Raw genomic sequence first — 19,425 nt, 5'->3', positions numbered from 1 at the left:
GGAGGGCGGGGCTGGTCAAAGACATCAAGCCCCATGCCAGCCTGAGCCCCTCAGGCACAGTGATGTGTGGAAGAGGGAGGCTGGGCTCATATTATTTCACATCCGCTGGGAGTGGCTGACATTTCACAGGACTCCGCAGAGCCTTGAATGCCAAAGGCAATGGTATTTAGCCTGCTGGAGTGCGTGTGACCACCGCTCTGAACTCCTCTAGAGGCAAAGGAGACTTGATTCTTCCTGAGCAACTTTCTGCAGGAACCGAGGCTGGCCTGCAAGGCCTGTGCAGAGGGCCACTCCGCGTGCTTCGCTCAGCTCCCTTTGATTCACCTGGTGGGTTGTGCGTGTCACTCTGAGCCAGATGTTCTCTCCTGGGCCAGCGTGTTACCTCTTTCCATGTCTGCTGCCCCCAAAGCCTCCAGCCTTGCCCCCTCGAAGATCCAATGAATCCCTTCTTTTATGCCTAACATCAGCCTGCAGTAGGCTGTCCTTTGGCTCAAGAAGGCCTGTGTCTGGTGGGATCAACTCCCCAGAGGCAAGAAAACCGGTCCTCAGTCCCTGTCCCAGTCCCAGTCCCAGTCCCAGAAAGGGCCCTTTCTCCTCACTCTTCTTCCTCACTGCTGTCTGTTTGTGGTTATGTGTTTGAGGTTTTTTTTTTAATGTTTTATTTATCATTTGAGAGAGCGTAAGTGGAGGGGCAGAGAGAGAGAGAGAAGAGAGAGAGAGAGAGAGAAGGGGACAGAGGATCTGAAGTGGGCTCTGTGCTAACAAGCTGACAGCAGTGAGCCCAACGTGGGGCTGGAACTCACAAACTGTAAGATCGCGACCTGAGCCGAAGTCGGACACTCAACTGACTGAGCCACCTAGGCACCCCGAGGGGTTCTTTTGTTAATTTTCCCCACCTCCACAGTAAGGTTCAGGAGGTCAGGGTCTGGGTCTGTGTTTGCGTTACCTTGTATCACTGAGGCCTGGAATGGTGCCTGGCACACAGTAGGTGCTCGGCAAGGAAGTTGTTGGACAAATGAACACACAGCTCCAATGGGTATTCTTCTGCCTGTCAGATGTGAACAATGATGGGAACAAGAGAGACTCGGGATGGCCACCGATGGTGGACGAAGAGGACAGCTGGACTTCAGGAGACTCAAATTCTGCCAGCATAGCAGTGGAAGGATTCGGAGCTCTGGACATCGTTTTGTCCCCTGCCCCATTTCCCAAGGGATTATATCAATGTTCAGTGGTTTGTTCAAGATCACCCAGGCAGGGCTGGAACTAAGACTCGGACACTGGACTCTCAACTCTAGACCTGGTGTTCCTTTTTCTGAGAGTAGCATGCAGGCGGGGGACAGCAACTGAGGGACATGTGTCAGCTGGCCCTCGGGTCAAAGGTGGTGCATGCTGAGAGGCTGAAGGGGACAGAGAACATATAGTCAGGAGCCAACAGCCCTGGGTGGGAAGCCCAGCTCTGTCTCTCACAAGCTGTGTGATCTCAGCCCAGTTACTTTTTGTCTCTGAGCTTCAATTTCCTTCAGCAGTGAAAGAGAACAAAAACAATCCCTTCTGAAGCTGAGAGAATTCCCAAGAATGCATGGATAGGACCTGGGACGCAGTCGGCACTCCAAAAAAAGCTAGCTCTCATTAATAAGTATCTCCTGGCCTCCAAAGGAAGGAGGGAGAGAAGCTGGGGCTCAGGGAACTTTTGCAGGTGACAAGAGTCTCTCTCTGCCGGGCTCCCCTGGTGTCCCGTGGCCCTCCTTGGCCTGCTGAATGCCTGCACATCTTCACAGACCCCAGAATAACTGCTGTGCCCGAGCTAATGAAGGGCATCTCATTAATGCTCAGCAAAAGCTCATTAAAACCGTGAGCTGTGCATCAGTAGCAAAGGAAGGTCAAGGTTCTTTTCATGGGAGTTAGTGCCTCTGGGACTCTGTGTGCAAATATTCACAAACAAGTTAAAGGGCGATTTACTTGTAGACAAGTAGACAGTCAGGTGCGTGGGCCCAAATAGTCACCCACATCCTTCCCTCAGCCTTGCCTCGGCCCCCGCCCCGGGTGAGGAGAGCATTCCTGGCCGGGAGCTGGACAGAGCGGTCACCACACAGGGCCTGAGGGACCAGGACAGGTCAGCTTTGATGAGGAAATAAAGATCTGAAGTTGAGAATGCCACCCACAGAGGGGGAGCCTGGCACGGAGGTGGGGTGGGGGGGGTGGCGGGAGAAGCCTGGTGCTACCGGAAACTGCCCTCCCCTCTGCGTCCCAGGTGTTCATCTGTGAGACGGGAGCCGAGCTCACTGGAGAGCTAGAGGGGTCCCCAGAGTAGTGCCCAGGCAAGGCAGCCCTAGTCAACTGCGGGGAGGTGACAGCAACACCAAGGCCTGGCTGCCTGCTCAACACCCCCACAACACTGAAGAAAACAGAGGCCAAGGGGAAGGAGGAGGAGCTGTTTCTGAAAAGGAAATAGGCTAAGAGAGGGTTTCTTTACAAATGGGCATTATTTGGACTGCATGCAAATGATATGCAAATGACTTTGCCTCCGCTTTAAAAATACGTTATTGGAGAGGCTATTAGACAGACGGGGCAGTCCTTTCTCAGAGCACCTTCCGGGCTGTCTTGTTGACTTGCCTCCCGGTCACCCCCTCCCGCCTGGGCTTCACCCAGAAGCTTGCCTGCTCCTCCCACAGTGCTGATCACTGGAAGGGGCACAACCCCGGAAGGGTCCTCCACGCTGCAGAGCCCTGGGTTCACCGGCCTGGCCTGAATCCCTGAGCAGCCCCTTCAGGACTGTGTGGTCCCAAGCACGACCTGCCCCTGAGAGACAGTGCTCTTTGCTGGCCCTCCAACGGCTCAGGTTTCACATAAGGCTGACGAGAGAGTGCTTAAGTGTGAAGTATGGTACACATTCAACAGTTTCCATCTCAGATTTTCTAACCACAGGCCTCTCGCTCGATGTGACCACCAACCTTGAATGTCCTCATCATCGGGCTTTGTTATAATTCTCCCACAGGCAGTATGCCCTTACTGGCCGAGCATACATCCTGGGGCAAGCTGGCTGGGGGTAAAGTCTGGCTCCACCTTAACTAGCTATGTGACCTAGCCAAGTCCATCTCTTAGAGCCTTGGTTTCCCTGTGTGCAAAATGGGTATGCTAGCACCCACTCTGTAAGGTTAATGAAGGATCTATGCAGGCTGAGCCCTGTTCTGGGTTGAACTGTCCCCCCGAAAGACGCACTGAAATTCTAACCCTGGCACCTACACATGTGAGCTTACTTGGAAATAGGGTCCTCGCAGATGATAAAGTCGAGTCATTAAGACAGACCCTCATCTGATACCACTGGCGTCCTTAGGGAAAATGACATCCACATCACAGAGAAAAGACGAGCACGAGAAGGTGAAGGCAGAGATTGGAGTGATGTGTCCAGAAGCCGAGGACCACCAAGGACTGCCAGCAACCAACAGGAGGCAGCAGAAAGGCCCAGAACAAATTCTCCCTTGGAACCTCCAGGAGGAACCACGCTGCCGACACCTTGGTTTTGGACTTCCAGCCTCCAGAACCGTGAGAGAATAAGCTTCTGTTGTCTAAGTGCCGCCCCTGCCCCCCACCCCGGTGGGTGGCATTTTGTTATGGCAGCCCCAGCAGATTAATACAAATCCCCAGAAGGACGTCCAGCACGGTAACTGGTACCATTAACTGCTCGGTGTCTGTCTTCACCATAGATGGGGGGGTGGGGGTGGGGAGGGCAGCAGTCCAAAAGTCTGCTGTTCCTGGCACAAATACCGAGTCCCTGCTTGGTTCCAGGCGGGCACTAAGTGGGAACATGGTGCTGTGCTGCTGTTGTGCATCCCTGGACCCCAGTTAATATTTACAGATGGCCAGGTGAGCTAGCCCAGAGACCACCCTTGACACCTTTCTCACCCTCAGGGCTCAGTTCCCGCTCAGTCTGTGTGCAGGTCCCCAAAGCCCAGGGGGCAGCGTCTGCCCCGAGGAAGGAGGCCAGTACCTGGTGCAGCACGCGGCACGCCAGACGTGCTCAAAAACGCCCCAGCCGAGGAGCCAGAGGAACCCCTTAAAAGAAGGCACATCTACTGAGCCCCACTCCCACAGAGCTACCCAAAGCCCCCAACCTCGCCCTTGCACGCAGAGCACTCTGGGACCTTGGTCCCTGGGGGGCCCAGGCCCACCCCCTCGCCTGCGAATACTTAGTTATCACGATTTGAAGAATATGGGGGAGCCAGAGATGTTACGATGCTCGTGTTAATGGCGGCAGTTTCCTGTCACTGGGATTGGAACCATCTGCTGTGAGATGCCGGCAGGCACAATCAGCCCCCATCTCCCAGGGGCTGCCTCCCTCAATTCCGGCCCCAGAGTTGAGTGGGGGAGCTGGGGACTTGGATCAGTGAGGAAGGCTGTGTTGGGGCCCTGCAGCCCCCGGGGAGAAGGAGCCTGTTGAGGCTGGGGCCAGGGTCGGGCATGCAGAACCCCAGGCCAGTCTCTGTACTCTCTGGCCAGGACCAAAAGGCCTGGGAGGGACCACAGGACCACCCAGCACTGGCCACCATAAAGCTGGGGGAAGGGGAAAATAGGATAGGGGGTGCAAGGCCCCTGCCCTTGAACCCGCTGTGCTCTTCCTGCAAATTCCCCGAGGGAGGCATGGGACTCAGGAGGCGGCTGGGCTCTGTCACCGACCCAGCTACAGGTCAGTCAGTTTGCCTCCTGGTGCCTCAGTTTTCACATCTGCAGAACGGGGGCCCTGTAACACCCGCATGCAAAAGTTGTCAGCACTGAGGCAGTGTGAGAGGGACACCCCCGTGGTGACCCGGCATGGAGGGGGGCTGGACTCTTCTATCAGGGGATGTCTGGCACGGTGGTAGCCAGCTTCCCATCCAACTCTGGCTGGGCGCCGTGATGAAGGCAATGCGGGCCACACAGGTGGGCATCGGCTCCCACACTGAGCGACTTGGCACCTTTCCAGCTCAGGCCTGGGAACAGAACGAGTTAGAGCCGAGCTGGGAAACATGTCTCTGGGATCAGAGAGCAAGGGCCTCATCCCACACCCGTTGGACAAAAGGTGCGTTAAGTCAGGACCCAGTGCCAGTGCTATAGGGAGGTCCCAGTGGGCAGGGGGATCTTATAGCCACTCCGGAGGAGCATGAGGCAGGCGGCCAGCCCCAGGGCCCCCGCCAGGAGCACAGCGCCCAGGGCTTTGAGGAAGGAAGTCCTGGTCCGGGTGAAGGAGCCGGGGGCCATGATGCCAAGCAGGGCCGTGCTGACCGTGAGCGTGTAGAGGATGGAGACACCTGTGTTGAGCGCGACGATCTTGCCGAACTTGGCAAATGGGGCGATGATGCAGAAGAAGAGGGGCACCGTGGCGATGACCGTGGTGAGGGCGCTGGAGACGATGGCCACTCCCACGTGCCGCACGGCCTCCAGTGTCCTCCACTGGCGCTGTGAGTGGGCGTCCTGGTGTGGGGTGAGGGCAAGAGCTGGGGCCAGGGACGGACATGCCAGCGGGATCCCTCCCCGCCTGGGGCCAGCCCGCTCCTGGAGGCCCCCAATTCTGCCTCCATAAATGGGGCCAGTAACGGCACCTGCTCCCCAGGGTGGGTGTGAAGATGAACCAACTCCCTGAAGAGGGCGCACAGGCAGGCGCTTAAAGGTTGCTGTGACGACCAGGCTAAGGCCGATTTGCACAGTAGGTCCTCACAAATGGCCCTGATTGGAACGGAGCTCTTTCTTTTGACCAAAAGCACCTAAACACATAGCTGATTCACGTATTTATGAGCGTTTTCACACCACCACAACTCCAGGTTAGGAAACAACGAAAACTTTACAAGACCCAGAACTGGTGTGGGCACAGAGTATGTGAGTACATTCTCACTAAGCCGAGAGGTCCGGACGGGTGGTTGGTGGCCTCAGAGTCACGACTGGAACAGCTCGCCCTGCTCCCCAGGCTGGAGAATGAGACTCGGACACAGGGAAGCAGGAAGGGCCCTTGGGCGTCAACGGGTCCAACCCCTTATGCTCATTAGAGAAACAGGCTGGGGGATGGACCCGCCCAAGGCCCGGAGCGCTGCTCGGTGGAAATGCCTTAGGACCCGAGTACCCTGGGCGAGGAGACTGGCCGTGGAAACCTCAGCCCCTGGAACGCAGTCTGGTTGGGAGCTGGGCACCAGGGATGTCCAGCTGTCCTGGAGGTTCCCTCCGCTGCACCGGGGACGGGAGATGCGTTGGGGTAGGACTGGCAGGTCGCTCACCTCAGCCTGGTGCGGGGGCAGGTTCTCTCCGGCCAGCAGGTAGCCCTCAACCAGATGGACGCAGTAATCCACGGAGGAGCCAACGAGGATGGACAGGGAGATGGCCTCCACGGCACCCATCTCCCAGCCGCTCCAGTACATAATGGTCACCACAAGGCAGACGATGCCTGCAGGGGGCAGGGGGGGAGGCAGCTTGGACCCAGCCTCACCCACACAGTCCTGGAGGGGTCCTGGGCGAACTCGGAGGGCCCCTGGGGAATGGGGCCAAGCCTAGAATGGAGCCCCCACTTCCAGACACAGGAGGGACAAGGAGGGCCAGGGCCAGAGAGAAGCGGACGCTCCAAGGCGGGGGACAGGTGCGGCAAGGGGTCACTGGGCCAGGAGCTACTACCCGGCGACACGCGGCTCCCTTGCGGGAGCACACATGCCTGTGGGGCACCGTCCTATGCACGCCTGTGGCTGAGGGTCTTTCTGCCTGGGAGGGAGGTGGGGGTGGTTGGGAAACCTTCACCGAGGAGATGTGACAGTTAACGGTGGAGAGAAACCTGCCGACCGGAGGCCACTAGCAAGGCCCCTGCCCACTCCTGGCCCCACAGCCTGATGCCTGTCACCCCTCTGCCACATACCCAAGATGCTCAGGAGCACAGGCAGCAGGAGGAGCACGTGGGTGGTGAACACGGCCACGGCGGCCACACAGATGAGCAAGGACAGGGCCAGGCCGTACAGGGCGCTCTGCACCCCTGGAAGGCAAGAGCAGACGGTCCTCAGCTGGGCTTCATGGGTGCGGCGCCTACAGGCCCCCCTCCCCTCCGTGGTTCCAAGGTTACTGGGGTTCCACGGGTGGACACGGTCACCACTAGCTGTGTCACTCTGGGCAAGCCATGACCTCCCTGAGCCTCACCCGTAAAAGAGGGCAATCACAGCCCCTACCCCACAGGCCTTGTTGGGAGTTTAGAGAGAACGTGGGTCAGGCCCTCGGCATGGGGCGTGGCACCGGGAAGGCCCAGCATGACAGAGACCTGCCATGTGGTGATCACTGTTACTTTCTAGGCGGCCAGATTCAAGAGCAGAGAACGTGGCTAGGTACCCCAGAGCAGGAGACCCCAATTCTGGCCTCTGATGGGTACTCCTGGCCACCATGCTGTTCTGGTTGCTGCAGGGCTCTTGGCCAGGACTGAGGAGATGACAGGCTGTAGCTCAGACAGGCCCTGCCCTGCCCTCCCCACCCCAGGTCACCTCCCTGTCCCTGCCCCCTCTCCCCCACCCGCTGCCACCGGCCCAGCCCCAGCGTGGGGGGCAGGGCTGCCACTTGCCTATGATCTCCATGAAGATCTGTTTCCAGTGCTCGCAAGTCTGGAAGCCTCGGCGCAGGGCTGAGCCCTCAGGGAACGTCTGCAGCTGCTGCTGTAGGAAGCTCTCCCAGCGCAGGTAGTCAGAGTATGTCTGGAAGGAGGACTTGCCCTTGTACGTGGTCTGTGGGGCACATGAGTCAGTGAGACGGGCAGGGGGCGGTGCCCACTCACCCTTCCCAGGTGACAGCCGGTCTGCTCTGTGGCAGATGCAGCCGGCCCTTGGTCACCTGCACACAGAGGATGCTGTGTGTGGGGGCGGAGGGTGCCACAGTCCAGGATTACCTCCCACCAGCCTCTTCGTGCATGTGTGATCCTTACAAGGGCAGCAGGTTCTGATGTAACCACAGTCCCCGTCCCTTTCTAGCAGAGCCCGCTGCAGCTCCCAGAGCCCCCACGCTCTCACGCCACGCCCTCTGCACACGCTGTTCCCTCTGCCTGCACAGCCAGCTCCCACTTGGCCTTCAAGGCTCTCACTAGGGTTCTGTCTCTTCCAGGAGCCCTTCTTTGATTAGCCAAGACAGGCCTCTGCTGGGCTCTGCAAGGCCTCGGTGCTTCCCCATCATAGCTGTTGTCACTGCCCAGCAAGCTGCTCGTCTCCTGGCTGCAGCGTGAGTCTGCCTCACAGCCCCCAGCTCTGAGGAGCCGTTCGGGGGAAGAGGCAGGCACTCACCCTGCTCTGGGACTTTCACGTGTATCCTCACTGACCCCGTTCTGCAGAGGAGGAACCTGAGGCCGGCAGTGATTTGTTCAAGGACACAGAGCACACCAGGATCAGAGGTGGAGCTGGACCCTGGGTCTCGGCACACGGACAGCAGGGGCGGGCTTGGGAAGCCTCGTGGAGCGAAGTGCCAGGGCCCTGAGGTCCGCAGGTGCCCAAGTCAGGGCTCTCGTGTGCTCACGTGTACGTGCGTGTGCGTGCGTGTGCACGTAGGAGTCCAGGGAGTGTCAGGATGAGAGAGGAAGTAGTGATGTGCGCGGATGGCTGGTCCTTTGGCTTCCAAGCTCTTCCGGGGCAGGCCCAGCACCTGGCTCTGCGACCCACAACCAGGCCCCCCAAAGGGGCCCTCAGAGGGGAGCATCCTAGACTCTCACCAGCCCCCAACCTCGTCTGCTCCCCAGCCCAGAGGCTGCAAAACGACACACACCCTGGGCTGGTGGGAACCGGCGGACAGCCGACATCAGAGAAAGGGCAGAGCCCTGTGGTCAGGTGGCCCTGGTTTAAAACCCGATGCTGACACTCATAACCACGTGACCCGAGCAGCCCCTCTGGTCTCGGCCGGGGACGGGGAATCAGGTGCACACACGTGAGGCGAGCCCTCGGCACTGTGCCCGGCTGGCCACGGGAGCTCACCGACTCAAAGGCCATGGAGATCCACTGCACTCGGCCTTCCTTGACGCCCACCGCCCCGTGGGACAGCTGCCCCGGGAGCAGGTTGGGCTCCGGCAGCTCCTTGCATTCAGGGTGCAGCATCTGCAGGACGGAGGACGTGCTGTAGCCTGCGGGGAGAAGGGGAGAGAGGTGGTTGGGGAGGGGACCCCGGGAGAGCACCCCTGGCCCCCCCATCCCCCCCCCCACCGGACGTGTGTCCTCACCCGTCGGGTGAGAGTATGGGAGGGGTGCACGCCCTTCCCCCAGCCCCCCAGCTTTCAAATGTGTCTGTAACCAGTGGCAGTGCCATTAGGCAACTTACAACAGTCACTTGCCATCGGGGTGGAAAAGGACATCTTGTGCCCCCTTGAGCAGAGCCCTGGCAGGGCCTCATCTGTGTCAGCCCTGGCCCTGGCTCCCAGTTCTGGAAAAGCTATTCCTGCAGGTGCCCCCACACATGTGCACATCTGCACCTGTTCATGTTCACCCATGAGCCCACTCGGGAAGAGTCACGCACCCCTCACCCCAGCACGGATGCAAATTCAGGCACAGATGCATGTCTGCAGGACACGCGCCAGGCACACGTGTGCTCATGGCTGTCCACCCGTGGAGCCTCCCCAGCCTGTCCTCCCCCCGTGCACCTGAGGGAAGGCACTGGGCCCCGCCTGGCTTCACCAGCTCTGAGTTCCCCGCGATGGCCTTGCAGAGGCGACACAGGTGCCCAATTTCTTTGAAGAGATCAAAGCTGCTGTCATAGATGACACTGCCCTTTCCCAAGGAGACACAAGCGGGCAAAGGCTGCTCAGTGAGTCAGGAACTCGGCCCTGGGCCCTGCCCTGGAGCCAGAACCTCCGAAGCTCCCACCACCATCACAGACACTGTGCTGGAGCCCCGGGCACAGTCGCCTGAGGTCCCTGCCTGAGTCCACTCTGTAGGGCTCCCACCACTGTCCACCCTGCATGGTGAGCCCCCCGGGCTCACCCCTGCTTTTACCCACAGGCTCTCACGGGGGCTTCCTGCTCCCTCCCCTCCCTCTGCACATCCAAATCCCTCACCCACTTCCCCAGTGTGCTTTGTCCCCTCCTCACCTCCCCACCCTCCTCTAAACACCTCGGGATCCTCGGTCTAGACTGATCACACAGATCTCAGACTGTTCTGGCTCCCGAATTACTTCGGGAAAGATTCCTGTATACTCAGCTGGACTGGCTTCTCAAGGCAGGAGCTATGACGGTACCACATCCACAGCCCTGCCTACCACATGCTCAGCCCCCACTCTGTGCCAGGCGGACCCAGCCACGGCTCCGTCCGTGTCTCTCCCTTTCAGACACCCGACAGCCCAGCACAGGGCACAAGTGTGTACAAGGGAGGAGACAGAGCGGAGGGCCCCTCGGTCAGGCACGCAGCAAGGGCTGCGGGTGCAGGGAGGGCCTCCTGCAGAAGGAGGGGGTTTATACACCTGCATTCTCCCTCAGCTCCGTTCCAGCCCCTCATGCTGAGGGGGCAACCAGCTCAGGCCCAAAATGTACCCAGATTCCTGGGTGATTCTAAGAGCTCAACCCTGATCACTCCTCAAGAGAAACAGTGCCCTCAAGAGCCCATGGTGGTCCCGTCTGAGCTCGGTGAGCAAAGGAGCCAGGAGGGGGTGTGGGGAGCAGGGCTAGTGGCCGCCCGAGCCTGGTTTGTGAACCTGGTGCAGTCAGGTCCTCCGGCATCTGCTCAAAGTGGGCCCACGTACCGGGTCTCCGATGACATGGTTGTCCACCTGCCGCGTGCGGTTGATGCCAATAATGCCAAAGACCACGAAGACCATGGCCCCGGTGTCCACCAGCGGCCGCACGGCTGGCTTCCCGCAGCCGGTGTTCACGCAGGGGTTGAAGCCAAAGGTGGCCGAGAGGCGGGCCTTGGGCACTGCAGAGGGAGTCACGTCTGTACAGGAGGGTGGGGCCCGGCCTCCCCAGGCCCCAAAGCAGCCTCCCCATGCACGTACCTTTCTCACTGGGCACATAGAAGAAGCCTTTGGTGGGGCCGTCGGGGCTGGAGCTGAGCAAGCAGCCCGGAGGCGCGGCGCACACACGCCCATGGAAAGGGGGCTTGTGGGACTGAGCAAAGTACACTTTCCTGTGGAGGCAAAGGAGCCGGGCTGAGGCTGGGAAGGCCGGGAGGAGCCTGGGAGGTGAGGCAAGCACAGCCATGTGTGGCTGCGAGCAGGGGCTAGAAGAGTGCAGGGGACGGACTTGGGTCCCCCAGCACAAGGATGTGGTCTCAGGTTGGGGGCTGGGCTCTGGAGGCCACTTCTAGTCTGGCCACTGCCAAGGCGCTTCCCAGGGCTGCCTCACAGCCTTCCCCTCTGCGTGTCTCCCCACCTGCTGCATGAGGGGTGAAGACCAGTTTTCCAAACCACCCTGCAGGGGGTGCAAGAGTTCACAGAGGGGCCCCCAGGCCAGCCTCAGGGTTCCTGCTCAGAGGCACCCTCACCTTAACCTGAACAGTCATTGAGCCTCAAGATTCTGTCTGAAGCAAGGGTTCCGCGGTTAGCTTGTTCACCACTGGACCTGATGGAGCTCAAGGTTCTTTCTAGAATGTTCTAAGCTCGTCCAGGCAGCCTGATCCCAGTTGCCGTTGTGTCCTTGCAGAGCAAGCCCAGCCCTGGCCTCAGGGGAGAGCGGGCAGAGGGACCCCCACTGCCCGAGCCAGGGTACCCGAGGCTGGAAGGACCCAGGGAACCCGTCTCAGTCACCTCCCCACTCCCCCCAACCTCTGCACCACTGCCCTCTGCCTCAAGTGGAGTCCAGCCTTTGTGGGTGCCTGGTGCCCTGAGGCCAGGCTGTCAGAGACCGTAGCCCCGTGTGTCACCAGCACAGGGACCGCACTGCTGCTCTCTGGGCACGTATCATCATTTGTAACGACATCGCGGCTGACTCATTAGCTGCTGTCTCCCGCTGGCCGGCCTAAGGGCAGGACCCACGTCTGTCCTGTTTACCACTGTATCCCCAGGACTAGCACGGTGCTGGCACACAGTCGGTGCCCCGTGTTTGTTACATGAATGAACGATAAAATACAGCCTCAATGGAGAAATGAATGTGGGGTCAGAACACAGGAATAAAACCTGGGAAAGAGGTGCCCCCAGCTGCTCAGAGACCCGCCCCCCCCCCCTCCAGTGCACAGGCACAGAATCCCAACACTCATTAAGTATTTTGGGGCACTTATGTCATACCAGGCACTAGGCAGGGCCTGGGGATACGACAGGTAAGTATAATAGACACAGTCCCTCTCCTGTCTCCTTATGGTCAGTGGGGGGGGAGGGCGGTATTTTCTGAATTGATTATATTGGGAGAGAAGAGTGCCTTCGAGAGGACGTACGGAGCGCACACGTCCATTCATTCGGCAAGTGTTAGCCGAGCGCCCCCTGTGTGCAAGACGTCGTGCCAGGTGCGAGGGACGGAGCAGGGGAAGCAGTCAGGGCACCCGTGGAAGGATGCCCGCGTGCTCCTGATGCAACACAGCTTATAAACCAGCCGGTCAGTGTGTTTCCAGGTGGTGATGGGGCCAGACTGGGAGCAGGGGGTCCCTCGCAGGGAGAGAGAGCGGGTGTGGCTCTTCTGGATGGAGGCGGGGGGCGGGGTAAGCCTCTCCCCAGGGGGGGCATCTGAGTAGACACCTGAACCCTGGAAAGAGGCCAGCACATGAGGCTCGTGAAGGAGCTGCAGAGCCAGCACGAGGCAGAGCGGCAGAGCAGGTCACGGGCCGTCTTCTGCGCCCGCGTTCCCCGCGCCCCGGTCCCGGGCACAGAACCACCTGAACGCGTGTGTGCACGCGGACAGGGGTTTCCTAAAGGCGTCTGCTGACATCCCTGGCGAGAAGGGGGCCGGGCTGGCGGACACCGGCTTATCCGCGATGCTCTGTTACCGGGTGTGCTGCTGCTCCTTGGCGGCCGCGTAGAAGCTGAAGTCAAACTTCCAGCCCCGCTTGGCGTCACAGGCCAAGGTTGTCACCATCCACTTGCGGGAGGGGCTCGCCGCCTGGAGCAGCCCTACTGTAGACATACAAGCGGTCAGCTTCTTGGTGAAGTTACCCAAAGGCGCTCTATACACCTAGGCAGTGGAGCGACAGAGACAAGACACGTGACTCCGGGGGGCTGCCTCGGCCTGGGCCCGGCCTCAGGCTCCGCGCCCTCCCCCCGAGGCTCGTCCCACCCCGTCCCCGCGCCCACAGCTGGGGACAGAGGCTCAGGAGGCCTGGGTTCGAGTCTGCACATTGGGCAAATCCTTCCCTCCCTGTCTGAGCCTCAGCCCTTTTCTGCAGCTGAGCACCTACTGTGTGCCAGGCCCTGAACACACAGTAGTCAGCAACATGGGCTTGGTCCCTGCCCCCCGGGGGGCTGCCGATCACCATGGCTTTGGGTTCTTGCAGGGGCTGTGAATTAAAAAGTCAGGATGATGAGACATGGGATAAACGGGCAGGGGAGGAGGAGGGCGAACGGAGTGAGAAGTGCGTGGGCACAGGGCCCTGTGAGGAGGTGACAGTTACGCTGAGGCGTCAGTGAGGGGCCTGCCATGCATTAAGCTGGAAGGAAAGCTTTCTGGGCAGTGGGAACAGCAGTGCAAAGGCTCAGGGTCAGGAAACGCCACAGGCATCTTTCAAATGGAAATATAAAGCCTGAACACAGGAACTGATGTAGGTAACTACGTCACCCAGAGGGTGTAACATGTCAGAGAAACACAGATGACTCCTGACAGGGCCTGGTTGGCCCTCAGAGGCTCTTTGCTGGGGTGCAGGAGCGGCTGCCAAGAACCACGTGTAACTTGCCAAGCAGCACTTGCTGTGTCTTAGGTGCTACATGCCATGCAGGCCTCACTTCATGGACCTCCGACCCTGGCTGTGCTTTACACACCCCGTTTCACAGATGAAGAAACTGAGGCTCAGAGAGATTAAGTAAGCTGCCCGAAGACACCCAGACTACAGATGGCAGAGCCAGGACTCGAACCCAGGTCTGGCTGACTTGGGAGCCCATGCTGTCCCTGCTCTGTAGGTGCCGCAGACCTGGCTGGGAGAGGGTCCTCATCTCCTGTAGCAGCTCCATCCTCGCAGACCCCGCCTCCCCCTCCCTACATGGCCAGTGCCCGCCAGTGCGGCGTCGAGGGCCACCTTCCTCAGCAGCAGCTGTTCAAGTCCTGGCAGCCCGGACTCACCTGAAAGGAGGGCACCTCCCCGTCCCCGGGGGACACGATCTGCCAAGGGGCAGGCAGGCTGGCGTTGAGGGAGAACCTGTACACGGCCGGGTGACCCTTACTCTTCACCTTGGAGACATACACGGTGCCTGGGGAGTCTGGGAGACAAACGAAGGATGGAGGAGGGGTGGACAGTCACCCTGACCGGCTTCCCTGACCCCGGAGCAGCCTGCTCTCTGTTCCGCATCAGGGCTCAGCTCTGAATGCTGGCTCTGCGCCTCTCTATTGGACCGAGCCCACGGCAAGCTGGGGGTGCTGGTGGTGGACGCGGGGATGGGTTGGTAGCACAGATGAAAGGGAGATGGCAGTGGTCACCAGGATGGGGTGGCGGCATAGGTGGAGGGAGTGACGGCGATGGTACGGATCGTGGTGACGAGGTGCAAGCAATGTGGGCAATGCCACCCAGGGCGGGGCGCGGGCTGAGCGGTGGGGCCAGAGCTGGGAGTGACAGTGGTAGGCACAGAAGGGTGACGACAGCCAGGGGATGACAAGGACACACAAAACTGCCCCAGGGTGGGGGCTGATTCCTACACGTGTCCCAGAGACCCGGGAAGGGATGAGCCACCCTCCAGGGCTCAGGACACCCCTGCCCTCCCCCAGACACTCAGGGTGGATCTGATGCACAGCGGGTTCCTAGGGCACCAGAGCCTGGCTGTGGTGCTGGCAGGAGGGGCCCTGAGGTCACCCCCCCTCACAACCCAACCCCTCCTCAGTGACCCCAAGAACACAGACTGTTGTTCTCCCAGGAGACCCAGGGAATGAATGTCATCTATCTCCACAGGACCTCCACACCCCAGCATCAGGCAGGATCCCCCAGAGCCCTCACCCCAGCCAGAACACATGCCCCACTTACCCTGTGGGGTGGCCTCAGGCCGGCTGGCCCAGGAGACCCCTGAGCCCCGCTTCTTCTTCTCCAGGGACGTCCGGATGTTGTTCTGCAGGCTGTGGGGCTTCTCCTGGAACAGACCTGCCCCCCCCCCCCCACGTCATTAGGGACACAGGGCCTCCCTGGCTGAGCCTGGCAGGGGAGGGCAGAGACTGGGACGGATAACAGCCCCAGGGACGTGGGCCTCAGGGCTCTCAGCTTAGGGGGAGGGGTGTCAGGGGTCTGAAAGAAACAGGATGGAACTGAAAAAGTGCCAAATATCGAATTTGCAGGAATCTTTATTTAAAATTTTTTTTTTTGTTTATTTTTTTTGAGAGAGAAAGACAGAGACACAGAGTTCTAGCAGGGGAGGGGCAGAAAGAAAGAGGGAGACACAGAATCCGAAGCAGGCTCCAGGCTCCGAGCTGTCAGCGCAGAGCCCGACGTGGGGGCTCGGGCTCCTGAACTGCGAGATCGTGACCTGAGCCAAAGTCGGATGCTTAACCGACTCAGCCACTCAGGCACCCCTGATTTCGCAGGAATCTTAAGGCGAAAGAAAGGCACCTGTTAGCTCCACCCAGAGAAAGACATGCGGACGCATTCCCTCGTCCTCCTCGCCACGCCTCACGTCCCTGCTCTGGCAAACGGGGTGACCCCGAATCTCCAGAGGGTGGTGGAAGGACCAGACGGGGTGCTGCATCTCGTGCACTTGGCTACATGTCTGGTTCGTGATGAATGCTCAATTAGTGGGAACAATTAGAAAAGGAACATCATCAACTAGCACAGATGACAGGGGACTGTCTCGTTTTGCCTCAACCACTGCGGATGAATTTTCTGTTTTCTTTGTTGTTTTCTAATGAGAGAAATTTGACACCTTCAAAGATGCAATCTTCACAATAATTCTAGAAGGTCGCTATCATTAACCCCGCTTGACAAAGGAGAAAGCAGAGGTTCAGGGAGGTGCCGTGACCCGTAAAGGAAGTGAGAGGCAGAGCCTCATTCAGATCCAGTCTCATTGGCCCTGCAAGCCCTTTTTGGGACAACATGAACAGGTCCCTCTGAAAGGCAGTTCAGAATGCTGAGAGCTACAAGGGGCTGGGGGCTGGACTTGGGCCGGCATCCTGGCCCTTCTCCAGATGATTCCAGGAGTTTCGGCACTATCCTGGGTTTTGTCCATCTGTGAAATGGTAGTGGATGTGGCTTTTTGACTCCAGGCCCTGAGGGATGGCAGGTGGCCTCATAGCAGCAGTAGTAATGGAGTCTGATGCATGTGCCCGGGGCGGGGGACAGGAGAGGAGCCGGGGATGTGGCGGGAGTTGGGGGGAGGGTGTTGGCTCCAATTTAGGAGGGGCTCTTCAGGCACCTCCCTGAGCCGCACTCAATTGTCATGCATTTGGCTAATGCCAATACCAAGGGGAAGGCCAGGTTAATATGGACACTGCCCTAATTAAACGAAGGCAATTAGAGCGGTCAGCGGATCCTCTCCTAGGAGCAGGAAGCACTTGCCCAAGCATCTTCTCCTTTGGTTCTAACCGACTGGCCAACTTCCCCTGCCCCCAACCCTGACCTCAGGCTCTCCTCTGGACCAGACTACCTCTAAGGTGAGGAGACATCTTTAACTCACCTCTTTGCTCATCCCTGACACCAACTCCATCCCCAAATCCTATGGCTTTCACCTCCTAAAAACCTCGTGGCTCTGCTGCCCCCATAAGCACGCTGGCCTCAGGCCCACCATCTCAAGTTCAGATGAGGGCACCGGCCTCCTACCTGGTCTCCCAGCCAGCTTGCACCCTGGCCCTACCGTCCACCTCCACACAGCGCCCTCCATCACAGCCCTACTCTGCTCAAAACCCTCCACTAGCTCCCCCTGCCAATTAGAATAAAATGCAGACTCCTCGCTCTAGCCCTCCAGACCCTGGCCCCACCTACCTGGTTGGCCTTAGCTCCTGGGGCTGCCTCTCTCAGACTTGGCCCTGGTCTTGCCCACCTCTCTTCTCTTCTCTCTCGAGCTCCCCAGGTGCCCTGTTCTTCCTCCATCACAGCTCAGATCCACTATTACAACGCTGGCCCCTGGCAGGCGAATGAACTCCCTGAGTTCAGGAAGCCTGTCCTGCCCACTGCGGTCTCCCCAGCACCCAGTAAATACCTGTTTCAGGAAACGCGGAAACACTCAGGCTCAGCGATTTGCTGAGGTTGCACAGTGACGGACAGCCTGGACACGTCACATCTCTCAGGCTGACAGTCTTGGAGACCCGAAACTCTAAAGAGAGCAGGGAGCCACAGGGGACACCCCGACGGAACTCTCACCTGAACAGGTGATGCACGATATGCCCTCAGCGCTCAGGTTGTACTTGAGATCCAGCAGCACCTGGATGTTGGTATCGGGCCGGAAGAGCAGGGGGGCCCGGCTGGCGGGGCGGAGCCGGCTGGCAAACACCAGGGACAGGATGAGGACGGAGACAAAGAGCCCTGCCAGGAGAGGATGCCGCGCTAGGTGGGGGCAGGGCGCAGGAGGCACCCACAGCCCCAGGTGAGAGCTGTTCCCTTTGTGGGGTGGCAGGGTGGGGCGGGGGCCCAAGGGAGCTGGCAGAGGTATGGTGTGCCGGCCTGGGGGTGAAGCCTTGTCAGGGACTGGTCCTTGGTGGCGGGGGGGGGGGGGGGGTGGGGGTGGGGGGGGTGGGGAGGGATGGATGTTATTTGTGTCGTTTGGAGATCAGGCTATAAGCTGCAATCTCAGACTCCTGGATAAGAATCGGCCACTACCTTAGGGCACTTAACAGTTGATAAAGAGCTGGCACACGCGCTTGGTTATACACAACCTTAAATGCTGTCAATCGTTATCATAACAGCAGCACTGAGGTTTCTTGAGCACTTACTGCGCCCCACACACCCGGCTGAGTTCCCTACTTGCCCCACGACTGCCTTATTAGATACACACTGTTCTTTTTTTTAAGTTTGTTTATTTATTTTTGAGACAGAGAGAGACAGAGAGAGACAGAGAGAGAGAGAGAGAGAGAGAGAGAGAGAGAGAATCCCAAGCAGGCTCCACGCTGTCAGTGCAGAGCCCGACGTGCTGCTCCATCCAACTCAGGAACCGTGAGATCACGACCTGAGCTGAGATCAAGAGTCAGATGCTTAACCAATTGGGCCACCCAGGCACCCCTAGATAGATGCTATTCTCCTCCTCAGAAACAGGATAGGAAAGTGAGGCTCAGACTGACTCACAGCTCAGCCTTACTGGCTGGTCACCCAGTTGGTGACTGACTGGTCTGACCGGGTGGTCTGACTCTGGAGCCCAAGCATTGAGGGCTCTGCTCTCCCGCCCAGCATGATGACTGACGCGTAGTAGGTGCTCAACAAACAACAGCTGTTGTGGGACCGGCTCCATTCTACACAGGAAGGGGGGAGGCCCAGAGAGTGAGACACTAACCCAGGAGGGGGCTGGGATCCCACTGCAAGACACAGGGGAAGGAGGGTGGAGAGCTACTTACCCACGATCACCCAGCGGCTCTTGACGGCTGACCACAGAGCCCAGTGGTACAGTAACTCCTGCAGCTGGGCAATGAGCTGGCCCCGGCTGCCCCTGTCGGGTGCTGGCTGTAGGCTCTCCGGGGGCACAGACACCAGGGACACGTCTCCCAGCTCCAGCGACACTGCCAGGCAGAACAGTGGCCCATCAGAGGCCTGGCCCAGACACCCATCAAAGCCCACCCGCGTCCCCGCCCTCCCTAGGGAAGCCCAAATGCTCGAGGGGGATCCCCAAGGGCCATCAGGATCCGCCTGTCCTCAAATCACTTCGTCGAAAGTGACCTCCCTGACAGACACAGCCCCGGGTCCCGCCAGGGTCAGCAGGGCAGGCCTGTGCCGGAACTCACCTGGCTCCTCCTCCACATTCAGCAAGGGGATGTCATCATCGAGGTAGGGCATGGGGCCCTGGGTGGGGCTGCCCCCAGCCCGCTCAGGGGCGGCAAACACGTCCCCGGGGAGGTGCAGGGAGCTCTTGCGGCCACACTTCTGGTGGCAGCTACGGACAGAGTCGGGGAGAGGGGTGAGCCCCGAGGGCCCCAGGTGTGCCAGGAGGGTGGGGCAAGCCCCCGTCACCCCCGCCCCCCACCGCCCACCACGTGAGCCCGGGCCTCAGGCTGCTGCGGACATCTTCCGAGGACACACGTCACGGACTCCCAGGAGCTTGTTGCCTGGTTCCTTCCCGGTGCCATCTGCCCCCCAGACCCTCGGTGCCCCCCTTCCTCTGGACAAAGGGTGACAGCAGCCATGACCCAGGGAGAGGGACCCCCGCCCTGGTGTGCCCTGCCCCAAGCCCAGAGACCCTGTCATTCCCAGCACCCAAGCCCAGCCAGCCACCCAGGCC

At 59.6% G+C, this 19,425-nt stretch overlaps 1 protein-coding gene across 4 annotated transcripts in view; it reads right to left on the bottom strand.

The window, feature by feature from the left end:
- Positions 1-690: 690 nt before the first annotated feature.
- The window catches only part of DISP3 (dispatched RND transporter family member 3), a 54,119-nt gene continuing 35,384 nt past the window's right edge, over positions 691-19,425 (bottom strand). For 2 of the 4 annotated variants that reach the window (XM_027060420.2, XM_027060418.2), the window contains 14 exons: positions 18,932-19,080; positions 18,548-18,709; positions 17,364-17,525; positions 15,045-15,158; positions 14,153-14,289; positions 12,870-13,054; positions 10,951-11,081; positions 10,699-10,871; positions 9,605-9,731; positions 8,946-9,091; positions 7,556-7,715; positions 6,869-6,982; positions 6,243-6,409; positions 691-5,448 (listed from right to left, as the gene is read on the bottom strand). In XM_027060420.2, the coding sequence (XP_026916221.1) occupies positions 5,086-5,448; positions 6,243-6,409; positions 6,869-6,982; positions 7,556-7,715; positions 8,946-9,091; positions 9,605-9,731; positions 10,699-10,871; positions 10,951-11,081; positions 12,870-13,054; positions 14,153-14,289; positions 15,045-15,158; positions 17,364-17,525; positions 18,548-18,709; positions 18,932-19,080 (2,290 nt within the window). In that variant the 3' untranslated portion in view covers positions 691-5,085. The remainder of the gene's footprint in view (positions 5,449-6,242; positions 6,410-6,868; positions 6,983-7,555; positions 7,716-8,945; positions 9,092-9,604; positions 9,732-10,698; positions 10,872-10,950; positions 11,082-12,869; positions 13,055-14,152; positions 14,290-15,044; positions 15,159-17,363; positions 17,526-18,547; positions 18,710-18,931; positions 19,081-19,425) is intronic. The other 2 variants (XM_027060422.2, XM_053207177.1) reach the window with 2 other exon arrangements.

Source organism: Acinonyx jubatus, chromosome C1 (assembly GCF_027475565.1).
Source record: "Acinonyx jubatus isolate Ajub_Pintada_27869175 chromosome C1, VMU_Ajub_asm_v1.0, whole genome shotgun sequence".
Classification (NCBI taxonomy): Eukaryota; Metazoa; Chordata; class Mammalia; order Carnivora; family Felidae; genus Acinonyx; species Acinonyx jubatus.
This window is presented reverse-complemented; position numbering and strand designations above follow the sequence as displayed.